The 24247-nt window shown below is 50.5% G+C and overlaps 1 protein-coding gene across 1 annotated transcript in view; it reads left to right on the forward strand.

Annotated features, from left to right (window-relative positions):
- The first annotated feature begins 224 nt into the window (after positions 1–224).
- The window catches only part of LOC144936416 (epidermal growth factor receptor kinase substrate 8-like), a 28832-nt gene continuing 4809 nt past the window's right edge, over positions 225–24247 (forward strand). Inside the window, exons 1-18 of the mRNA XM_078863465.1 lie at positions 225–301; positions 1671–1726; positions 4576–4640; positions 5771–5932; positions 6674–6823; positions 7610–7674; positions 8251–8411; positions 9164–9243; positions 9699–9825; positions 11139–11227; positions 12181–12255; positions 14842–14990; positions 16408–16579; positions 17128–17162; positions 18508–18607; positions 19067–19615; positions 20301–20505; positions 23296–23473. Coding sequence (XP_078719591.1) covers positions 225–301; positions 1671–1726; positions 4576–4640; positions 5771–5932; positions 6674–6823; positions 7610–7674; positions 8251–8411; positions 9164–9243; positions 9699–9825; positions 11139–11227; positions 12181–12255; positions 14842–14990; positions 16408–16579; positions 17128–17162; positions 18508–18607; positions 19067–19615; positions 20301–20505; positions 23296–23473 — 2495 coding nt within the window. The remainder of the gene's footprint in view (positions 302–1670; positions 1727–4575; positions 4641–5770; positions 5933–6673; positions 6824–7609; positions 7675–8250; positions 8412–9163; positions 9244–9698; positions 9826–11138; positions 11228–12180; positions 12256–14841; positions 14991–16407; positions 16580–17127; positions 17163–18507; positions 18608–19066; positions 19616–20300; positions 20506–23295; positions 23474–24247) is intronic.

The raw sequence follows: 24247 nt of genomic DNA on the forward strand, positions 1-24247 counted from the left end.
CAAACTGGATCGAGTTAATGACCGATGGACCAAATGATTGAAAATATCCACTGACTTAATGATGCATAACGCACCGAACATTCGCAGCAGTCGGAGTTCAAGCCGGGCAGTCTTTGCCGGGAAGATTCCCTGACAGTTTCCCAACCCTCGCACGTCTCTGACCTTCTGTTGTAGGTTGAACGTGTGACGACGGTGCTTTCCAGGCAAGGGAAAACACAGCGAGCATGAACTATCACGGCGCGCAGCCGCAGTACGTCCAACCCACGGCGGAGCACGCGGCCATGGGCCCACCACGTGCCAAGTAAGGACAATAGCTCTCACAACTTGTGCCCGTCTCCACACATCGACCCGTTGAGAGATGTGTCCTCGAAAACAAACAATGATAACCCACAACATCTCACAGTATGTCGAGCTTCTTTCGCACCGTACGCAGGCAACCGCGTGCTAATCGTTGTCCAAGAGGAGGCAGGTTTGTGATGAGAGTACAAGTGGATGGGGACAAAATCGTTTTTTAGTTCATTTTGCAAGCCAGTCTTCGCGACATAATACAAAGGGACAATGATTGTAGTTCCAAATAGATTGTACCCATACATTTCGTTTCTTTACTCTTTGGTTTTTTCGGTAAAGTCACATAGGTAAAACTTTATCAAAGAGTATGGACCCCAGCAGTCACAAAAACTTCAAATCTAGAATTTCGTGTCTTGCAACAAAAAAACACACGGATGTCCCAATGTGATTGAAGGGGATGGTGGTATGTAACGTTGTAACGTTGGCATTTTTGGAGGTAATTTCAGAGACTTTTCTCAGGTTGCATTGTAAGTTATAAACTTTACAGATTGAAAGTTACAGTGATTTCAGGTTTTCATGGCAGGTTTATGTTGAGTGAACTGCACTTTATATCATCTTTATTTGGACCGGAAGGTCAGCAAAGAACAGAAACTACACAAAAGCATTTTTCGATTTAAAGCTTTCGTGACTGCAGGGATTCATCTTCTTGGTTCTTTCGGTAAAGTCACGTAGAAGGGAGATAATAAAATAATGAAAAGAAAACATAATAAAATAATTCTCACGACTGCGTCTCCCCGACAGACCTGGTCTTCACCTGAGGACGGCTGCTTGCGTTTGGCCGAAACGTCGTGAGAATTATTTTATTATGTTTTATTTTTATTATTTTATTATTTCCCTTCTACGTGACTTTACCGAAAGAACCAAGAAGATACACAAAAGCATTTCAGCAACACAATCGCTGAGCACAGTTACAGGAGACTGGCATCGCTGACGCCTCTTTTCCTTCTTGTGCTTTGCCACCACCGTCAGCTGATGTATCGTGCTAATCGTCAATATCGTGAAAGATTATATCGCGACAACCCTGAGCTTAGTCGACGACTCGATACGTTATTACAACCCCTGTTTTCTTTTTACATTTTCACATTCTGTTTGGCGCAGTGGTTATCGCACGCTGCATCGCACTGTGGAACCCATAGCCCCGGCTACGACTGACATCTGAACCTCTCCCCAGGGCCGATTACCCCGCCGCTCCCCACCACTCGATCCCCCACCAAAACACGGAGATGATGTGGTCAACACCACTCGTACCTAATCGATTAATTATCTGGCTTAACCTGTGATTTGCTGCGACTAATCAATGCCATTGTTGGACCCTCTGCCAGTGGCCTTGGACCCACGGAGGGCGGACCGCCGGCCAAGAGCGCCAGGGAGCTTTACGGTGAGGAAGAGAGCTTGCGCACACACACACGCACAACGATGACGCCGACAACGACGACCACAACAATGACAAAAACGACGACAATTACGACAACGACAATCACCACGACGACAACAACGACGATGACAAGGACGACGACAATGACGATGATGACAACAACAGCCACCATTTTCCACCAAGGGCATCGCGCCCTTTCAGATGCACATCTGCAGCCGTCTGGAATGCTCTTCCTTCCAATATTAAGAAGCTACTGGAGCTATGCATTTTTTTATCATCTAGATTGAAAAGAATTTCTTTGTAACTTCTTTTTGTCTTTAGTTTTTAGACCTTCCCCCGCGCCTCCGATTAGCACGGTTTGCTGCTTAGGGTTCGAAAGAAGTTCAACAAACATACAAGTGGTGGCGACGTCACCACGGTGCTTGTGCCAGGCTATGTTCACTTTGAGGCCACGTGAAGTTTCGCACGCCCGCTGTCAGGAGGTCATCGGACAGACCCCGGTGTCACCACGGTACTTGTGCCAGGCTATGTTCACTTTGAGGCCACGTGAAGTGTCGAACGCCCGCTGTCAGGAGGTCATCGGACAGACCCCGGTACCGCACACACGCGGGTGAGCGTGCCCTTAGCGACACCGCAGCGCCGTTGCGCAAAGTGTCACTGTTGCCCAAGAGCGATTGGGTGAGTGAGTGAGCAAGCGAGCGTATTTGCCCAAGCGTGATGGCAGTGAGATGAACCTTACACTTTTTTGGTGAGTCAGTCCCGTTCCACCAAGAGAAATAGCCCTCGACACGCTTGAGCAACAACGGCGGCCTCCAAGGGGAGATAAGATTAAACTATTTTTTTTGTATTTTACCAAGTAAGGCCCACTGAGCTATATAGCTCTTTTTCAGAAGCGACCTGGCCACACTTAATAGATAAACAAAGTGGCTTTTCAGGTGGACATTCAAAGCAGCCAAAAACTCTAAACGCGTGTTTTCACATGTGGAGGGACAACTTGGAGGACCTGGAGAAAAATCCACGTGAACACGGGGAGAGAGACACGCAAACTCCAAATATACAGGAGGCATCAGGGTCAGAGTGTAACAACTTGACGTGATCCCGTGGAGACGGAGCAGTGAAATCAGCTTGAATGCAAGAGCTGTATGGATTATTGCATCGCAAGACCGTTCATAGGGCTTGCGACAGCTTGGCGTGGCCTTCATCCAGCAGTGGATAAATCATGACCAATGATGATGATGCCCGTGTTGTTTCCGGCCGTTCAACGCGCGTTTAGAGTATTTGTCTGATATAAATCTGGAGGGGCGTAAATGGGCTGTGTGGGTGTCCTGGGATCACCCGAGGCCCTTCCCGGGGGGAGGGGGTTGTGGGGTGTCCTGAGATCCCCCGGGGCTCCTCCCAACGGGTGGGGGCTGTCCTAGGATCCCCTGGGACCCCGCCCCTCGGTTGGGAGGTGGATTAAAGGCAGACCTCTCTCCAGGCTGGGGACCAGTCGAAGACAGAAGCCGAAGACCCGCTAGATAGGACCCTGAGACTCTTATCCCCGCTGCCTTTGTCAGGGCCGGGACTCTGTGCGGCTCAGTGGTGAGACCCTGGGAACCCCTGGCACGACGTCCTTGTAAGGGCCGAATCCAGCGGGTCCGTGGTCGAAACTCGCACCCTGGTTAGGGCGAGTTAGAATAGCCTCTCCCTAGGTACCCATAGCCGGAGGACCCTGAGAATAGTCCTGTGTTATGGCACGTTAGCCCGGAGGCAGTGCCTCCCCAGACAGTGGTACAGAAGGACAGTGACCCTGAGTGTTCTGGGACTGCACTGCCGAGCGAGGTGGTTTACTAAAGAGTGTTGCCTCCAAGAACCGTCTCCAACGTCTCCTGAATCCACAACACTACAAATCTATACGTGATGATAAGCTGCTTTGTTGAGCTATCATTTGCGGCCAGGTCGCTGCTGATAAAGAGATCTACAGCTCAGTGGGCCTTACCTGGTAAAATAAAAAAAAATAGTTTAGTTTATAGTTTAGTAAAATAGCTGGGCAACTGACTAAACGCGACCATCATCCGTGCATCAAATAAATAAGCATAAAATAAACGCATTGGCAGTATCTAATGGACATTATGACTATGGTTAAATACGTTTCCCTCAATTTGCATGCCTGTTTGTGTTTGTGCATTGTGGCGATCTTTGTGCATGACAAAAAAAAACGAATAAATCGTTTACATGTTTACATTTAATGAGTGTCTAACGTATGCGGGTAGTGTACGTGTCCAGCCGGGCATAGTGCTGGTTCACACCAAACGACTTTGCACCGTGCCAGCCTTAATAGGTGCTCGCTAACAGAACTCGCCCCAAAAGTGTGTAAGAGGCTACATAGAGCTCTTGAAATAACGATGGATAAGATGTCACCTCTACGATGCTTTTCCAACTGTCGTGTTTTCATCATCTTGGTGAGCTCTTTCCTCACCCATGATTGTTGAGATATATTTAGTCACAATGAATGTATTCAAGAGAGATATTTCTATTCATATGCATCTGTGTTTGTACATATTTATGTGCGTTTTATTAATCGGGCAGTGGTTGTCCTGTGGCTAGCGCAGTGCGCTACAGACCCGACGATTCCCGCTCACGGCCAACACCAATGAACCGGCCCTGGGCCTCCCCTCAGTCGACTCAGCCTCAAATGAGTACCTGGTACGGTGTGTAACCCTTCGCCCTGGGGGACGGTGCTGGCCAACCATCCTGTCGTGTGCCATACCGGCCTTAATCGGTGCTCGCTTAACAGCACTTGCCCCAACAAACCTGCTCATGCTCTACGGGGACCTTTGTCTTTGTGTGTGTGCCCCACTGTGCGTGTACAGAGCAGCGCAAACAGTACTCTCGTGGGTCGGGCGCGCAGGCGGAGGTGGCGGAGTACCGCGTGGAGGTGAGCCATCGTCACTTGGCACGAGGTTCGGGGTGCAGGGGAATGACAGTGGACGGTAAAAGCCCACCGACTTTGAAGCCACGCGTTTCCCCCCACTGCACCGGGTTGAACTTGCAATCGCAATACGATGTGGATTTGCATAACGTCCAAACGCACATCCTTCCTCGGTGGAAACGCGCGCGTGAACTCACGCTGTTATTTTACGGCCGTCGACGGTGCCGTTTGTTGCTGGCCGCGTGATGCTTTGGACCTTCGGGGTGTGTGCTCAGCAGTGGGTTTTAGAAGAAGAAGTATGCATCGGAGGGGAGGGGAAGAGAGTTCGTTTTTATCAGATAAAACCTGGAGCCCACACGGGATTTTTTTACAAGATCGACCTCAACCTGGTCGTGATGGCCCATAAAATGTTAAACTGAGACAGCATCTCAAGGCACTCTAATAAACCGTGGTGTTGACATGTGTATAACCAGAGCAGGTGGATGATGATATCTGTCGTCATTAACATCATGCCCGATCCACAAATACGAAGGAGGCATCACAGCGATCCACTCCACTGCTCCTGACGCTGTTGTCTGGCTTGACCACCTGCATCTGAAATCGTCGTTGTTGCTCTGCATCTACATCTACATCATCATCTTCATCGTATGTCATCTATCCACTGCTGGAAGGAACTCGGGTCACCGTGTTTTCAGCGCAGCGTGCTAACCACTATACTAACTGCTTCTCGTGTGTGTGCATATACGGATGCTTTGTTGTCGCTAGCCGTGATCTATCCATCGCTAGATGGTCTCCCCAAAAACCCTTGCTGTCCGTCGTGGCCCTACAATGCAGCAATCCATGGAGCCGCAGGGCATGACCCATAAACACCGCACGCTGTCCGCTTCAAAGTTATTTCCGTAAAATTTTACCAATTTTAAATTTATCCCCCAAATTACCGAATTTAAAATCAGCCCTTACCGACAGAATCTCTCCTCCTGTGAAACACAGCTGCCTTCGCGATAGCCTCGCGCTATCATCATCATCGTATTAAATTAATTGGTTACCTCCCTTCCTTCTTCCCCGCTACCCTCTTCTCCCTCCTCCCCCCCTCCCGCACCCCCGCTGCTGCCCCCTCCGCCCGGCGACGTGGGCAGCACCTGGTGTCGCTGCCCATGGGCGGCCCCGAGGGCGTGCGCTCCCCGGAGGAGGGCGTGCAGCGCATGCGGCGCCTGGCCGCCACCGGGCACCTGTGGTCGCAGGACGTGAGCCTCCGCGTGGCGGCCGAGGGCATTCAGCTTCTTGACCAGGACACCAAGGTGAGTGCGGAGCACGGAAAGGGCACGGGGGCGTGGCCTCGGGGCGGTAGAACAGCTGTGCAGGGAAGACAAGGGGCATTGGCAGGTAAGGGCATGTCAGGGAAGTGAAAGGGCAGGGCGTAACTGACTCACCCACGCTGGGACGGTGATGGTGTTTTCACTCCGTGTGTGTGTTAACCACTGACTTATCCCACGATTAAGACACATGTTGTACTATCTATAGGTAATTACCTTCAAAAGTACACGGTAAGCATCGCGATGGTAATTTTGAAATTTTGACTGTGAGGTCACCTAATTAGTGGAAATGCCCTTAAACATCTCATGCTTGCTCCTAACGGACAACAAACGGGCCTTAGGCCCTCCTCCAAACGAGCCTTAGGCGAGCGTGATAGCCAATATTCTTAGGTCATTTCGGTAAAGTCACGTAGGTAAAAAATTTAAATTAATAAAAGGTAAAAAAATATATATATTTATTTTACTTTTATTAATTTTGATTTTAATTTATATTTATTTTACTTTTATTAATTTTAATTAAAATTTTTTACCTACGTGACTTTACCGAAAAAACCTAAGAATATGAATCGTTGCAGTCACGAAAGCTTCAAATCTAGTGATAGCCAATGCCAAAAGCACTCTCTCTCAGACGTCAACCGCATTCGTCACCGCCTGTAAATCCTCCGTCGATGGGCAACCGCGTGATCCCCCGTGATTGTGTGCGGGAATGACAAAAAAAACATCCAGGAGGAACTGGAGAACTTCCCCACCCAGACGATCCAGCGCTGCCTGGCGATGGCCGGCATGTCGTCGGAAGACCCCATTCTGTCGCTCATCTGCCACGATCCCTCAGAGCCGTGTGCCGAGCTCTACCTGTTCCAGTGCGGGCGCGTGCAGGTGAGAAGCCAGCAACCCGTACGTCTCTACGGGACGAGCGCGAGTTAAAGGCAGGAAGTCTGAAACTTTAGAAATATTTCAGAGAATCTCACATTGCCTTACAGAGCTTAATCTATGGTATTCTTTTAATCAACTGTTAGTGTCCGTGTTTAGAGATGTTGCCCCAAATTAGCACGATATAAATTAGATTTTTATTATTTATTATTCAGAACATCTCACTGCAACTCCCCTCCCACCCTCATGCAGCTTCTTTGTAAAGCGTCTTGAGCTGCGGTTGCATTTAGACGGCACATATATTGACATTATTGTTGTTGTTGTGTTTGTTGTCGAGTGAAAATGCTCTTATCCACGGCGGAGATGTGAGGTGTGGGGAAAGCGCTATGCGATAGGCTGTCTGTGGATTTGTCTCCTATTATACTCACGGTTATCCGTGGATGAACGCGGATAATTTGATAAATTTCCCACCACTTGTGGGTCGCTCCTCTCATGCGTGCAAGCCGAAAGCAGTGGGACGAGTTGTATCCATTCCAGGATAACTTTTCCACATGACTCTCGTCCACTGAAAGACGCAGACGATTGGGAATTTTATGCCACCACATTTGGATAACTCCCCTTAACAGCGGGCGAGCGTGGATAACAGAGAGTAACTACTCGTGAAAAACTAGGATTTTCCACGGATCGATGGGTGAGTAGTTTAGGTAGATTCCTTCAGACTAGCATACACTCAAATGGCTTAGACAACTACTGTGAAGGAAACGAATGGTCGTCTGTGTGTTTCCCTGCCAGGGCATGGCCATACAGAAGCACGTGGACCACGTGTTGTCTGGCTCCCCGCGCTCTCCAATGAACAAGTGAGTTTGTAACCCACATTGAGACTGACTGCCTCTCTCTATATAATAATAATCATATGACCGCAGATTTTGAACAATATCTTGAGATACAGCTGCATTTAGACTTCGTATAAGTCCACATTTTATCAACTTGCACCAAGACCTATAAACTAACATGAATACCGAAAGACTAACAGAGATCCATATTCGTACAAAGAGACTTGTATACCCGCACAGGGACCCACAGACTCACAGAGTGATGCACCCACAGACTCACAGAGTGATCCATATACTCACACAGGGACCCACAGACTCACAGAGTGATCCATATACTCACACAGGGACTCACAGACTCACAAAGTGATCCATATATCTCCAAACTCACACACATATAGAAGACCTATGACCGAGTGCTTCTATCAAACAATATCTCACTGTCTCTGTAAACCGTCTTGAGATAACGGCCACATTTTTAAACCCTCTGTACAAAATCCGAATTGCGTCTGTCTCAATCATCGCATTGTAGTTCCTGTGGCGAGCTCGCCGGTCGGCGTCCCCCCCATTCCCCCCTTCACCCCACGTCCGCTCCTCTCGCAGGCCCAGGGAGCCGCACGGAGAACCGGAAATGTCCCAAAAGCAGGCCCCCCCCAGCCCGACGATGATGACGAGTGAGCCAGCCCCCCGGCCGCCCCCCACGCTCACCCAGGTGGACTCGCGCAGCAAGGTGGCCATCTGGAACATGTTCCCGAATGATCAAGGTGCGACGTGGTTTCATTGCATCACTGTGTGTATTGCCGCCGGCTATGTGCTGAAATTAATATTTTTAACTTTAATATTGCCAGAAAGGGTAAAACCTATTCTTATTTGTCATCATTTTGGTTGCTGGTAAACAGGTCCCATAGATATTTTAACTTTGACTTAGCTTTACAATTCGTCTATCATGTAAAAAACATAACTACAATAACCAAGGTGAAAATCAATGTACAGTAAGGATTGTTTTTTGGGCATAAGCGGTGATGAAACGGTCAAACGGAAGGAATTGAATATGAAAAGAGGGGCCCCGCAGTTCCATAACAGCCCTGGGTCCCCATCACAATCAGAATCTTTATTTAGCCTGGAGGAGGAATCCGATGAGCTATGAAGCTCTTTTTTTATAGATGTCCCAGTATGGGCAGGTCAGCAAGTTACAACAGCAAACAATACAAACACCATGATAGGAGTGCAAAAAAAGAGAAAAATGTTAAGCAAGCCACTAAATATGAATAAATAATGAATTATTTCGTTATATGAGTTCGATGTATCATAATTGGCCATGAAAACAAAAACAACAGCAAAACAGTCCTAGACCACACCAAGATAACACCACGCAGTAAGTAGCCCCTGAATAAAATGGTACGTTAACATTGAACTATCGATACACAGCAGGTAATGATCAAAGTTACAAACCACATTTGCAAATGTGGCTGCATCCAGAAGTAATGTGGCCGCCGCCTTCTCCCCCACCCCGCAGGAGACAGGGACAGTCTGGATCTTGAGCAAGAGCTGGAGGACGTGCCGGAGTTTAGGCAAAAACGTGTGCAGCGAGATACGGTAACGACAAATCAATGGCGATAAAAAAAACCCACCAGGATTGTGTTTTATATTGATGTCTGGGAGGAGCCTCAGCACTCATTTTTAAGGAGGGGGGAGTCCTCCTACCCCAGCGTTCTTCACTAATTAAGACATCTTAAGGGTATGGGCCACTACACATTTGAAACCATTGGAGGTTTGACAGCACGATGATGTGTATTGTCGGAGGCTGCACGTCAGGGGCCGCACTAAACGCCACCAGGGGCAGCCAGGGCCCGTGGGCCTTGCCATGAAGAACACTGTCCGACTCTCTATGGAGCTTTCTCGAATGGAGGCCCTCTCGCTAGCGGTTGGCGTGAGAAAGTAATTGCCAGGCTGCTCCTTTAACTTAAACGATTCTGTGTTGATATCCGTCGTCTCTGTCCCCCCACCGCCCCCTCTACCCTCGGCGGTGCATGTCACTGGCGATCGAGTAGGAGATGCTGAACCACCTCTTCGACGAGATCGAGGGCTTCGTAGCGAAGCTGCAGAAGGCGGCGCAGGCGTTCGACGAGCTGGGCAAACGCAAGAAGCAGAAGCGCAGCAAGAAGAAGAAGAATGGAGGTCAGGCGCAAAGACCGCTGACAGCAGCCATAGTCATCACCGTCATCGTTATTGTCGCCACCACCCAGAGACTCTACACACATTGGCGGTGGTGCCAATTGTTGAGCGTAGAGATGGTCACGATGATGATGATGATGATGACAGTGATGATGATAACAACGATGATGATAGTGTTGTTCGTAATAATGATGAAGATGACAAGGTTGCTGCTGATACTGATGACAGTGAGGACGACAACAAAGACGGCATTGGTGATCCATTGTTGATAACGATGACCATGACGTTAATGACAATGATGATGATTTTTACTAACAAATCAATAATTGACAGGAAGTGAGTAGAACACAGCTCAGCTAGTTTAGACTTCCTGGAACACCAGCCAAAGGGGAAGTGCTACGCGGTTCCTAAACTGATTTACGGTGCAATTTTACCGTCACTTCGTTTTATATTTCAACCATAATTATTTTACATCTGGCAGGCAGCTTTACGTCCCTTTATTGTGCCCTGAGACAACAAGAAGGGACGGCGCCACTTCAAAGGAGATGGAGCGGTGCACCCGGCTAGTGTTCGATTTACGCGGGCGCTTTAGGGAGCTACCGACTGTCTACGAAAGCCGAGCAGATGTCTCAGTCAGCAAGAGGTCTGTTATCGAAACCGGGCAGCTACACTGCGATCCGCTTCAGCGCAATAACCCGTGCCAGATCTCAGTGCTTATCAATTCCTGCCACCCGAAACGCAGATTTCAGATGTAATTTATCTGACTGGTTTTGACCTGGACCTCGACAAGTCAAAAACTGGACAGGTCAAAACCTGGACAGGTAGGTGACCATAGTTGCAGGGCCACAGCCTCCGATATTGAGCAGTTCACAAGTATATCTTCTGCTTTATAAATGGGTGAAATGGAATACTGTAATCCTACGTCAAATCCTATCGTGTTATTTGGTAATCAAAGCCATTGCATGAATGTGTGCATTGCCACGGGCTGCACACTGAAATGAATACCAGTTTTATTCGTTTTTAACTTTTATTTAGCTTTACAAACTCGTAAAATCGCCTTTCAAACGCATAACTGCAATAACTCAATGTTTAAAGCAGTGTTAGTTGTTTGACATTGGGCACGGGCGGTGGTGAAACAGTCAAGGGAAGGACTTGAATTTGAAAAAAAAAATTACAGCCCTGGGATCACCATCCAACCTGACAAACAGTAACTGGCCCTGGGCCTAGCTGCCTCCTGTCCACCTCCTGCCCACTCCCCGCCTCCCCCCCTATCCACAACGATCATCTCCCTACTCTTCCCTCCTTGTGTGGGACAGACGGAATCCTGACGCTGCGCTCCAAGCCCCCTCCGCACGAAGACTTTGTTGACATCTTCCAGAAGTTCAAGTACGGGTTCAACCTGCTGGTGAGTGAACCGCCGGGCCCCTTCCCCCCCCCCCACCAGTTTTTTTTATTTTCCCAAAAATCGGCACCCCCTACTTGCCTCTGACCCGGTTGCCGTTTCAAACTACGTCGACTCGTGGATGTGTGAATCAGTTATTTTGAAATCGCACATTTAGATATTTTCATCATCAGCAGCGTCATTGTGATCATCATCATCAGCCACGATCTACCCACTGCTGTATAAAGGCCTGCCCCGTGCCGTTCCCATCTCTCACGGTCTCGCGACGCATTGTTTCGCCGTGCATTGTTTCGCCGTGCATTGTTTCGCCGTGCATTGTTTCGCCGTGCATTGTTTCGCCGTGCATTGTTTCGCCGTGCATTGTTTCGCCGTGCATTGTTTCGCCGTGCATTGTTTCGCCGTGCATTGTTTCGCCGTGCATTGTTTCGCCGTGCATTGTTTCGCCGTGCATTGTTTCGCCGTGCATTGTTTCGCCGTGCATTGTTTCGCCGTGCATTGTTTCGCCGTGCATTGTTTCGCCGTGCATTGTTTCGCCGTGCAGCTGCGCACGAGCCAAAGGCGACGCTCCATCTCTGCAGTGGTTGTGCTCACGGGTGTGCTCTCATCGTCCTGCTTCAGGCCATATTTTTTTACGCTCAATACGATGATGGATCTAACCTGCACATTATGTCTGAACCACGTGCTCCTTCATTTTGCTTCTCATTGTAAGCCCAAGCATTTGAGCTTCACACCTACGTAGGTTTGCGCGGTTGTTGTGCTGCACGGCACTTCGGTCGTGTTATTCGAGGTGGACCGCGGCATCGTTTGTCCGACGCTTCACCCCACGCGCTGCGAGCTTCCGTTCCGTTTACTTCACCAACGATCACATTTCTGATGTGTACGTCTCGCGGCGGGTGATTTACACCGATTGAAACCGTGACGGGTGAACCTCTGACTGAATGATGTTGTGCGTGCAGGCCCGACTAAAGGGAATCATTGAAAATCCAAGCGCAGAGGACCTGATAACCAGCCTCTTCCCACCGCTGCAGATGGTGAGTCATGAAAAGCATCGGGCTAAAGTCCTTGGAAATGATGTTTGGATACTGTAAAGCCGCTTGCGTGCGAGCGTGCGCGTACCAGTGCGTGGTCGTGCAGCGATTAGCGCGCTGCGCTACCAACCTGTCGACCTGAGTTCGACACTCGCCCAAGGCCAACATCATTGACGGATATTTGAACCGGTCCTGGGGCCTCCCCCTAGGTCGACTCAGCCTCAAACGAGTACCTGTTGCGGTGTGTAAACACTGGCAAAGGGGAGTCAAAAGTGGCCGTGCGTAGTGCTGGCTGAGCACGCCACCGCCTTGAGCCCATGCTGTCCTTTGTAGGTGCTCGTCAACAGCACTTGCTCCAATGGTCTGTTAGAGGCTACGCAGGGGGCTTCGTGGGTGTGTGTGTACACGTGTGCGTGTGTGCGTGTGTGTGTATGTGTGTGTATGTGTGCGTGTGTGCGTGTGTGCGTGCCCGTGTGCATACGTGCATATGATTGTGAGCTCGTTACTGGGTTGCAGTTTCGGGGTAGTTATGGTTGTGGCGGTTGCCTCGGTGGTTGGTTACGGTGCCACGGTCACGAGATGTTAACTACCTCGCCTGGTATACAGGAGGTCGTGGGTTCGATCCCGACCCTGACATCTGTATATTTGGAGTTTGCATATTCTCCCCGTGGTCGAGTGGATTTTTCTCCAAGTCCTCCGCTTTTTCCCTCCACATTTTGAATCAACGTCACGCGTTTAGAGTATTTGGCCGCTATACATTTCTACGTGATAAGCTGCTTCGTTGAGCTATGATCTGTGGCTAGGTAGCTTCTGAAAAAAAATAGGGTTTTCTCTAGTTAGCACTGTGCTCATTATATTTACAACCGTGCCGCTCCACGGGACTGATCGACTAATGGATGTGTATTGTTATTAAGAGACGAGAGCCACTTTCAGCCAACTGGGGAGATGCCAGTCCCAACTTTTGAATGAATCCAGCCTCCCCCATTGCTCTGTGCATTCACGTCACCCGATTGCAATAACCAAGTCCTGACTCCACATTCCAGGACCCTGCTGGACTCGCTGCTTTGGCACACAATGAATTCGCCTGTCCATAACAAACCTATATTAGTATCCTTGTAAAACTGTGCATATACATATTATTGTACCCTATATTCCTATGAACCCGACATGGATGTGACGTGCCAAAACTATTACCGGAACATTGTTCTGCACAGTTTTGTCTGAGATTAGGCATAGGCAATCCGTCGTGAGATACAGAACAGGCACCACATTTTTTTGGGGTAAAGAAAAGCCGGCGTGTGATGGGGCAATAACCGCCGCATTACAGATTAACCTCGTCAATTTTAATTTTTCACGGGTTTTTTTTAATTGCCAGGCATCGGCGGTATCGGTTATCGCACGCAGCTCGCGGTCAGTCGCAAATGTTCGATGCATTGTTTGGCCCGCCGCTAATGTGTTTACTGCGGCATGAATCACCAGGAAATTGCTATACCAATAGACACGTGGTCTGCAGGGGAGGAAAACGCACTGGCATGAGGCTCGGTCAACAGCCCTCCTGGTTGTATAAAACTCAGACTTTGTCCCTGTGGGTCTGTGTCTGTGTGCATTTATCTTTGTATCTGTGTGTGCGACTGTGTTACTCATTACGGGATGATAAAATTGAAAACCCAATGAAAGACACTCTGTCGCTTGTGTGAGCGTCAATTCTATGCCTTGATTTTTATTCCTTAGCCATGTGCCGGTTTGTCACAGGTATATATATGTTTTTACATCATATATTTACGACGCAACTTGCAACCGCCACGGTTGTGAATGGCACCAGGGCTAAAACACCAGCTAAGACAAATGAGTGAATGAATGAATGCACAGATAGATATAGATATCAGTGACGAACAAGCAAACTGTTGAACGCATACCTGTCAACCCATACGGATTACCCATTATCCTGTACAGGGAATTTGAGTTTTCAGGTCCATACGGCGTACAGCCATTTCAATACGGGCAAAACAAATGTATTGTCTGCTTGTGTTTCTCCCTTGCGATGGGACTTTCTAGGATGAACGTTGATATTTATAAGGGCACGGAATGACCAATAAGGTCTGAATTGGTCTGTAACAAGGTAGGCACTGATAAGGGGTTGATGGGTATGTGTATAGTAGTGTATAGTGTAGTGCATAGTAGTGTAGTGTATAGTGTATTGTATAGTGGAGTGCATAGTTTAGTGTATAGTGTAGTGTATAGGATGAACGTTGAGATGTATAAGGGCACGGGATGACTAATAAGGTCTGAATTGGTCTGTAACAAGGTAGGCACTGATAAGGGGTTGACGGGTATGTGTATAATAGTGTATAGTGTAGTGCATAGTAGTGTAGTGTATAGTGTATTGTATAGTGGAGTGCATAGTTTAGTGTATAGTGTATAGGATGAACGTTGAGATGTATAAGGGCACGGGATGACCAATAAGGTCTGTATTGGTCTGTAACAAGGTAGGCACTGATAAGGGGTTGATGGGTATGTGAACGGTCAGTTCACGCTTACAAACGAACGCATTTAACGAAACGAACTCCTTTCCCGATGGCACGAGCGCAGATACTGCACGCGTGCGGCGGCCTGGATCTGGTTCGCTCCGTGGCGAGCCCTCTGCTCACGCGCCAGGCCATCGACATCCTCAACACGAGCCCCAACCCCGAGCAGCGCAAGCTGTGGCTCTCGTTGGGCAACGCCTGGAGCGTCACCAGGTGAGAGGCGCACCTGTGGTGACAATGACAGCGGGACTTGCGACGGAATCACCGCACCTGCTGATGTTAGCCAATCAAAATGAAGGGGTGGGGGGGGGGGCTGCCAAATCAGTACTCGATCCGTGGATCGATCAGCAATGGATTGGCACAGTAATTCAATCGCAAATTATGATTAACCCGGTATTTTGATGTTATTATGGTATGGAATGGGCAGAATCGATATAATTAATCTCAAAATTGGACATTTTTTGGCAGTATGTGGCAAAAAATGTCCAATTTTGTAGCTACTCACCCCGAGCTATAAATGCCCTAATAGTGGCATTGTCTTTGTGCTGTTCGACTTTTGACGTTCTCTGGCCTAACACCGGTGGTGAGACTCGCAGCCTTCTTTATGGCCTCGTCTCACCACCAGTGTTAGGCCAAAGAACGCCAAAATTCGAACAGTACAAAGACAACGCCACTATCACGACATTTGTAGCTCGCTGTGAGCAGCTACATCATGGGGACCTTTTAGACAGTATCCAAAATTATGAAAGATAAGAATAGGTTTGACCCTTTCTGGCAATAAAACAGGTGTTAAGATGTTCAAACACCAAATGTACAATGTTGTTTCGTACACCCCTCCTCCACCCGACGCGGCCAACGAACCCTTTCCCGTTCCGAAACGTCTGCAAGTTGCAGGGTGGTGTCCCGTTCACCTCTGAAGCTCGGCACGTGCCCACAAGCGGCTCGGCGTTATTTAGAGAGGCTTAGCGCCGTTGTACTGCACTCATAATAGAGGTTCTTTTTGTGTAAGGGTTAGATCGCGCGGATATAAACGCGTCGTTCAACCCGCCACCCAACCGACACAGCCAATTAGTAAGGGGTTCGTCACGTAAACAAAACGTGCGAGTTAGTTACTACTTCGGCACGCCGCTGTGTTGGAGAGTAAACCCACGACGTTCACAATTCGAGAACGACGTTTCGCCGTCGATTACTACAGCCATCTTCGATTGGCTGCTGAAGAAGCCGCTTGTAGTCACCAGCAAAACGCGATTCGGTTCGGTGGCAGTTGTGATTATAACGACAGCAACTGATGCTGCTGCTGCTGCTGCCGCTCCTGCTGATGATAATTACATTTAATAGGTGATGACGACGACGACGACGACTTGAATGGTGATGATGTTGATCCATGCAGGGCAGAGTGGCCGGCAGACTTGAATGGTGATGATGTTGATCCATGCAGGGCAGAGTGGCCGGCAGACTTGAATGGTGATGATGTTGATCCATGCAGGGCAGAGTGGCCGGCAGACTTGAATGGTGATGATGTTGATCCATGCAGGGCAGAGTGGCCGGCAGACTTGAATGGTGATGATGTTGATCCATGCAGGGCAGAGTGGCCGGCAGACTTGAATGGTGATGATGTTGATCCATGCAGGGCAGAGTGGCCGGCAGACAAGCCCCTGCCGTCCTACATCCCACGCTTCCCCAACTGGGAGCCGGAGCGTTTCAATGTCCCTCCCATGGCCCACGCGCACGACTCCCCCGACGCCGGCCCCGTGCCCTCCTCGCCACGCAGGATCGCTCCGGAGACCCAACTCCCCATCACGGTACCCTTCATCGCCTCGTCAACACCTCGCTGCCTCCGTCATCCACTCGATCCGTCCATCATCCGCTTAATCCACCCTGCCGTCATCCACTCACTCCATCCCTCTGTCATCCCCTCGATCCATCCATCGTCGCCTCGATCTCTCCATCATCCACTCGATCCATCCAACATCCCTCTCAATCCCTCCATCATCCGCTGAATCTCTCTTGTCATACCTTTGAATCGCCCCGTCGTCCTCCATCAACCCCTCACTTCCTTCGTCACCCCCACGATGGTCCCGCATTGCCCCTTCTCCTCGACGCCAGGGGTCGAGAACCTACAGCCCCTGAGCCGGAGAGGGCCCGTGACTTCCTGTGATAAAGTCCCATAGCCACCTGAGGCATATCAATAGCAACCGCCGACTGCGCCACCTGTGAGACCAATGAGCTTCAGGCCCTTCGATTGACCTATTGGAGACGTGTGTGTCTGCACGTTTAAGGGACACGAGCTGGTCGCTGTCACGGTGGGGCGAGGGTTAAATTGACGCGGAGTTTGTTTGTCTCCCGCCAGGAACGTGAAAATGTGGAGACTCCTCCGGGTTTCAGGTGAGTTGTTTTCACGGCCGTTGCCGATTATTCCCCCTCCAAACGATTCGATGCGCTTGGCCACGATCATCTTATTGTCTGTCTCGTTTGTACCCTCCCGTTTGCATTGTCTCTCGTCTGGGCAAGTTTTGTTTGGACCAGTGGCCTCAATGCAAGGTTAACATATGATGCAGAGAGATGACACACATTGTAAATAACAAAGATTCCCACAGTCACAAACTAATGCATGCATTTTGGGAACCAATATTCCCAAATATTACTTCTGTTTGGAAATGCCGGATATTTGTTCCTGGGCAATAAATCTTCAGCAGAAGTATATTCTGTGTGTATATTTTATTTTACAATGGTCTGACTTGCGTCAGTCCAGGAGCAGGCCTACAATGTCTTGCTCACGCCACCGCTTGCAGAAGAGCCTCCACTAGGGGGAGCTCTAGACAGCCCCTCTCGTGGGATGTTTTGGCCTACTCCTCTATGCTGGTTGGATATCTTGAGTGAGCTGGGAGTACCCAAACTTTACCCCACCACACACGATCTAGCGATCGTCGAACCCATACTCTTTGGTTGTTTCGCTAAAGTCACGTAGGTATAAAATAAAATAAATAAAATCACGACGTTTCGATCGCAACACAAGCACTCATCATCAGGTGGGAAAACCACAGCAATAAAATGTTTTTGCTGAAGTGGGAGAGAGATACCGTGGTAAGAGGTTGTATAGGTAAGAGAGGGGGGAGGAGCAAGGGAGGGGGGTAGGGGGAGGGGAGCGTTGCGTGGACGCGAGGAGAGGGAGACGTGAACCTGGACGGGGGGAGTGGGAGGCTGAGAGAGCTGAGAATGCGCGCGGGAGGGGGGGCTACAACAAAGCAGCAACAGTACCAATAAAGCCAAGCACCCCAACGCAGCAGCAATGCCAAACGCTAGTGATGCACCACTGGGTGGACAGAGGCAGCACGGCGGGGATTTAAGAAACTTTCGTCCCAACTGAATCGAACCAGCCACCTGTGGCTTGCAAGTCCCGCGTGTGGGTGTGTGGGGAGCGGTAGTGTGGCGGTTAGCGCACTGCACTATGAACCCGGCAACCTGAGTTCGATTCCCGCTCACGGCCAACCCCGGGTGACGATTATCTGAACTGGTCCTGGGCTTCCTCTAGGTCTACTCAGCCTTCAAATGAGTACCTGCTGCGATATGTAAACATCGCCACTGGGGAGACAAAGGCGGCCGGGCGTGGTGCTGGCCATCTACCCCCTCGTGTGCCGTGCCGACCTTCATAGGTGCTCGTTTAACAGCAATTGCCCCAACAGTTTGTTAAGGCTACACGGGTGGGATTTTTGTCTTTGTGTCCCCGTAGAGATGACGATGCTCACAGCAAGAGGATGGCCAGGGCTTCGTACAAGTTCACTGCACGCAACAAGAACGAGATCTCGGTGGAGAAGGACGACATCCTGGAGGTTAGTGCTGCCTCTCATTTGGTCTTGTTGAACGGTTGACTCAGGAGTGCGGTGTCTGTCACCATGGACCGGACTCGCGGACATTGTTCAATTTTTGAGAGAGAATGATTTAGAGGACAATTGTCCAAGCTCTGCGTTCCTTTATCGTTATGGTTGGCCAACTCCATTAATGAGTGTTTACGCATGCGGTAATAAAAATCGGAATGCCCTGAGAAACCCCACACGTGCAAGGGTGTGGTAACACTCAATCCCCGTATGGATGGACTACAAATGGATATGAATCCACTTGCTGCTCTGCCATCACGTGGCAAGTCAGGTGACGGCTAGCTCGACCGCCCACGGGTAGCGTGGCGGCTTCACGAGCGCGTGCGGTCCACCAAACCCCTCGCCGCCTCCACAGCGCCGCGGTCCGTGTGCTTTTCCTTTCACGAGCGACGGTCCGCGACCGCCTCCCCCCAGGTGCTGAACGACACCCGCCAGTGGTGGAAGGTGCGCAACCAGAGCGGAGAGCTGGGCCACGTGCCCTCCAACATCATGCTGCCGCTGGAGCAGGCGCCGGGCGGCGCACCCAGCCCGCTCGGGGTCTTTCCGCACGTGCAGCAGCACCAGCAGCTGCACCAACAGGTGCACCAGCAGCTGCACCAGCAGCAGCAGCTGCGAGCTCACCTCTCTCACGACGAGCCGGCCAACTTCGCCGATTTTTACGGCGCCCGCCAGCAGCCGTGGTATGCATCCTCGCGGAACGAGGTGGTGCGACCGCAGGCGATGTACCCGGCCGGGTTCGCCAACGGCATGGACGTGGGACCGCATCAGCATCAGCAGCAGCAGCATCATCATCAGCAGCAGCAGCAGCATCATCAGCCGTTTGGGTTTGGCGGTGCTCCTCCTGGGCAGCCCTCGCTGCCGCCCTCCGACTACAGCGCGCCCACGGTGTACGAACCGGTGCTGCCCCACGTGCAGCACGGAGCCCGGGCACCGCTGCACACGACCTACGCACCCAGCGCCATGGCAAGTGGCTACCCTGCCTCTCGCCCCTCTCTCTGCGTCCGTCTTGCTTCAGTCCATCTCTCCTTCCCCCCCCTCTCTCCCTCCCTTCTCTGTCTTTCCTCTCTCGCTCCCTAAGCCAGGGGTCGGCAAACTGCAGCTCTGGAGCTGCACGCTGCTCTAGAAGGATTGCTTCGTGACGTTATATAGCGACATGTTAACTACCTCGCCTGGTATACACACAGTCATGGGTTCGATCCCCTCTAGGACGCCTGTTGTATATTTAGAGTTTGTATGTTTCCGGCTCCTCTGGTTTCTCCCTCCACATTAAGAAACACGCGTTTAGAGTATTTCGCTGCTGTCAATTTCCACACGATAAGCCACTTTGTTGAGCTTTCATTTGTGGTCAAGTCGCTATTGAAAAGAGCTAGCGGGCCTTACTTACCTGGTTAAAATAAAAAGTTAAGTTTTTAGTTTCAGGTGCATATACGGTCCGCTATGACGGATGGATCAGAAGCATATACATTAAATTAGAACGTGAAACATAAGCTGAAAAGTTCCACAAAGAACCACTGAGCGTGACGCGCGCTTTGGATCATTATTGAGCAGCAAAAAGAGAAGCACGTGGCCAGGTCGCTTCTGGGCCTAACCTGGTCAAACAAAAAAATTGTTTATTTTTTTAGTCACGCCGGTATCTGTCGCTGCGCAGGGCCTGGCGCCTGCTCCATCGCGGGGCTTCATGCCACACTCCTTCCCGCGAGCGCCAGCACCACCACCACCGTCCTTCTCGCCAGCGCTTTCCACCCCCAACGGCGTGGGCCTTCGGGAAAACGAGGGCCACGGGAAGTCCTCCACCCTCGCCTCCTCCACCTCTGCCGCGTCCTCCTCCTCTGCCAACCAAGCGCCGAAGGAACGTGAGTACCTCGCCCCCAAGAGACATGAAGTCATAGATGTCGGAGATTGATAGCGGATTCGTCTAAACGCGCCGTGCATCAGGGTGAAGTTCAAGAGGTCAGGCTTTCAAGTTGATTTTGGTGTTTAGCCGGACGAGGACTCAAGAGACCAGGATGAGCGATCTGGTTCACCACAATGACAAACGAAAAACAAATAAAACAAAGTACAGCAATGAAGTAAATAGAAATCAGACCAAAAACATAAAATAACTGGTAGCACGCGAATAATGCTAAATATTGCAAACATTGATCCATTTTTAATCGAAGCTAAATATAAAAATCCCAGCAGCGCAAATCCGCTCGGTGCAAATTACCGCGAGATTGATCAGAGCGCAAATGACCAAACTGAGCGGCAGAAACATTCAACATTAAACAGACAGCAGGTTAAATTTCGATTTAAAGCTTTCGTGACTGCAGGGATTCATCTTCTTGGTTTTTTCTAATTATGTTTTATTTTTATTATTTTATTATTTCCCTTCTACGTGACTTTACCAAAAGAACCAAGAAGAAGACAGCAGGTTGACTGTAGTCCTCATATGAAAATAAGCAAGGCTATACGCCACAGGCATCTTGGTCAGTGCTGCTGATTGATGCCGTCGCACCTCAAAGTTCGCCACGTTCTCCCTCCTCACCTGGTGAGCCCTGCCGGCCACCCACGCAAGCGGTGGTGAGCATCGAGGGGTCTGAGCCAGTGGTGGAACTCGCGTGTCCCTCCAGCGGCGGCGAGCCCTATCCACAGGGCAGCCGCCGTTGACTTCCCCACAGAGTGGTACTTAAGAAAGGCAGAGGCCCATCCCTGGCAGCGCTTGCTGGTGCCACTGCTTGTGGAATGGCCGCCTCCACTGAGTGGCGGGCTTGGTGGAGGCCAGAGCAGCACCGTCTGGAGCAGTGGCCTCTCGCTCGTCGTGTGGCCCAGCGACCACTCGGCCGATGCCAACATTGCCGAGGCCCACACAGCCACCCCTCCACCTCCACCCCTGCTGACAAAACGCATTCACTCAACTCTCTAAATACCAGTCGTACTAAAGAACTCACATGACCGGATTTTTTTGTTTACGCAACTATAATATTTTTTATGAGGGGGGGGGGGGACATTTAGATGTTCGGGTTAGGGGTAGTTTAGTCAGGGTAGTTAAACTTAGTTAAAAAAAAATGTATATCAAGTGGAAAATATTAATTAATGTCCGAAATATGATTGTCCGGATCAACCGGCGTTTGCATAACAGCCCCGCGGAGCACCCGGAGGAGTGTCGCATACCAGCGGTGTTACCGGGGGCCACGCTCTGAGAACCACTGCCATAGAACAACCACTGTTTGACTTTTCCCCCACGAAGTGGCACTTTTAAATATATATCTACCCCCGGCAGGATGATGGATTTGAACTCGCGACCTTTACGGCAGCGAGCCCGCTCGCTCTGCGCGCAGTGAAACGCGCCAGCGCTCGCCTGTCGCTTCCGAAGTCGGTTCGAGCCGGGGGTTCCCCACGTCCGGCGTGATTTTATTGCGGGGCCTGAGGGTAGGGGCAATAAAAAACAATACTGAGCTTCTAAGTAATGCGGACGCGTGGAAAATACAGGAGGACCAGGGCTCGCGTTGCGATTTACCAGTGCCCTGGAGTTAAAATGCAAATTCGGACAATAAAACGCAAAGTTTAGTGGAGGCTCGGTGACGGTACGCAAATCTCCATCTCTGCTTTCAGAGACACGGCGAGAGTTAAAAATAGATAGGCGCGCGCCCTTGATGGAGAAGTTGTTTGGATTATATGGTCGCAGACTTTAACGCTGGCGCTAAAAATACAAAAAAAAACCGAGAGCGGAACGAGAGCTCGTAATGGCCACGGCTCTCAAGTCGGGATATTTTGTTGAGCCGATTGCTGCCATTTCTACGTGACGCGATTCTTCTCCTCCACACGACCCTCTCTGCCTCTCCACGGCGGCGCTGAAGTCGTCATAATAATGAGCAGCAGCGGCATCGTCAGCAGGCGTAGCAACATGAGTGGTATCACCATGAGCTGGAGCAAGGAGCGTTATCTTCGTCACCTGCATCAGCAGCAATAGCTCGGTCATTGTTGATTAAAATAAACACTTCATCATCATCATCATCAGCCATGGTCAACGCGCTGCTGGATGAAGGCCTCCGCATGCCACCACCACCGCTGACGATCCTGCGACGTGACTATCCACCTAGCACCTGCACAAGAACTGATTTCATCCCTCCGTCTCCCTGGTGGACGTGCTGTAGGACGCGTTCCGTTCCTTGACTGCCACTCCTCTATTATTCTTCTTGATCGTTGGCCATCGTCCCTTCTGGTCGTGGCGAGGTCCAGATTCGGAATCATCATAGGAACAGATCATTCTCCGGTGATGCGGCTGCCGCTGCGTTGGAAGTTGTGCACGAGCACCATTGACAAATAAACACAAGCATCAATCGCAGCGTGTGCGGTCTTTAAAGTGTTGGTATAGAACGGGCGATGTTTTGGGCAATGGCCCTGCGAAAAACGACCATTGCCAAAACGTTTGCCTACAATACCCGTTTTAGTTTCAAGGCCAAAGTGTTGTGTGCATGTGGAACTTCTTTCGCACCGTACGCAGCCAATCGCGCCAATCGCAGGCGCTGAGTTCATTTTTTTTACTTTTCTCGACCTTGTTTTATTTTTGTGCAACCCGAGCACGTCGCTGTCATGCATCCGGGGGGGGGGGGGGGTTGGGGCACTGGGGGAGGTTCCCCTAACGGCGACATCCGATGCCTCAGACTCGCAGATGGAGATCATGCAGAGCGAGCTGGTGTCACGTCTCACCCTGGGGCGCAGCGCCAACGCCGTGCGGCCCCGCGTGCGCCCCAGCACCGTCGAGCAGCAGCTGAGCATCACCAACGAGTCGCGGCCACGCGACGTCTACAACTTCCTCCAGTCCAAGGGCTTCTCCGAGCTGTGAGTGGTGCCGCCCCGTGACCTTGACCCCTCCGCCCATCCGCCCCGCCCCGCCCCCCCGCTCGACGACCCGTCGATCATCGGGACGGCCACCAGCGACGTGCTGCTGCGGGATGGATGAAGGCCTCGCTCCCACACGTCGTCGTCTTTTAGTTGTTCCTCATCGCCGGCTGTAATCACTCCACTGCTGAATGAAGGCCTCCCTAACCTATCCTTGTTATGATCAACATTAGCCGTCATCGATCCACTGCTGGATGAAGGCTTCCCATCGTCTTGCTGTTATTCCTACTCTCATTATCATCATGTAAAAATCCATATAGTGCCTCCGCCTGAGCCGATTGCATCGCTCCACCTCCGCGGTGAACGTGCTCATCACGTGGCCACCACGCATCGTGGGCTGCTGTGTTGCAGATGCTCATGCTGATGTGCGCACTGTTTCACTCTGTCTGCTGTGTCAATGGGGCGCCACGGTGGTGAGACGTTAACTCCCTCGCCTGGTATACAGGAGGTCGTGGGTTTGATCCCGACCCTGACGCCTGCTGTATATTTGGAGTTTGCGTGTCTCTCTCATCATCATCATCACGGTGGCTAGAAGATGTTAACTCCCTCGCCTGGTATGCAGGAGGTCGTGGGTTCGATCCCGATCTTGACCCCTGCTGTATATTTGGAGTTTGTGTGTCTCTCTCCCCGTGGTCGCGTAGATTTTTCTCCGGGTCCTCCGGGTTTTCCCCCCCCACATTTAGAAACGTGCGTTTCGAGTATTTGGATGCTATA

This window comes from Lampetra fluviatilis, chromosome 16 (assembly GCF_964198595.1).
Source record: "Lampetra fluviatilis chromosome 16, kcLamFluv1.1, whole genome shotgun sequence".
In the NCBI taxonomy this organism is placed as follows: domain Eukaryota; kingdom Metazoa; phylum Chordata; class Hyperoartia; order Petromyzontiformes; family Petromyzontidae; genus Lampetra; species Lampetra fluviatilis.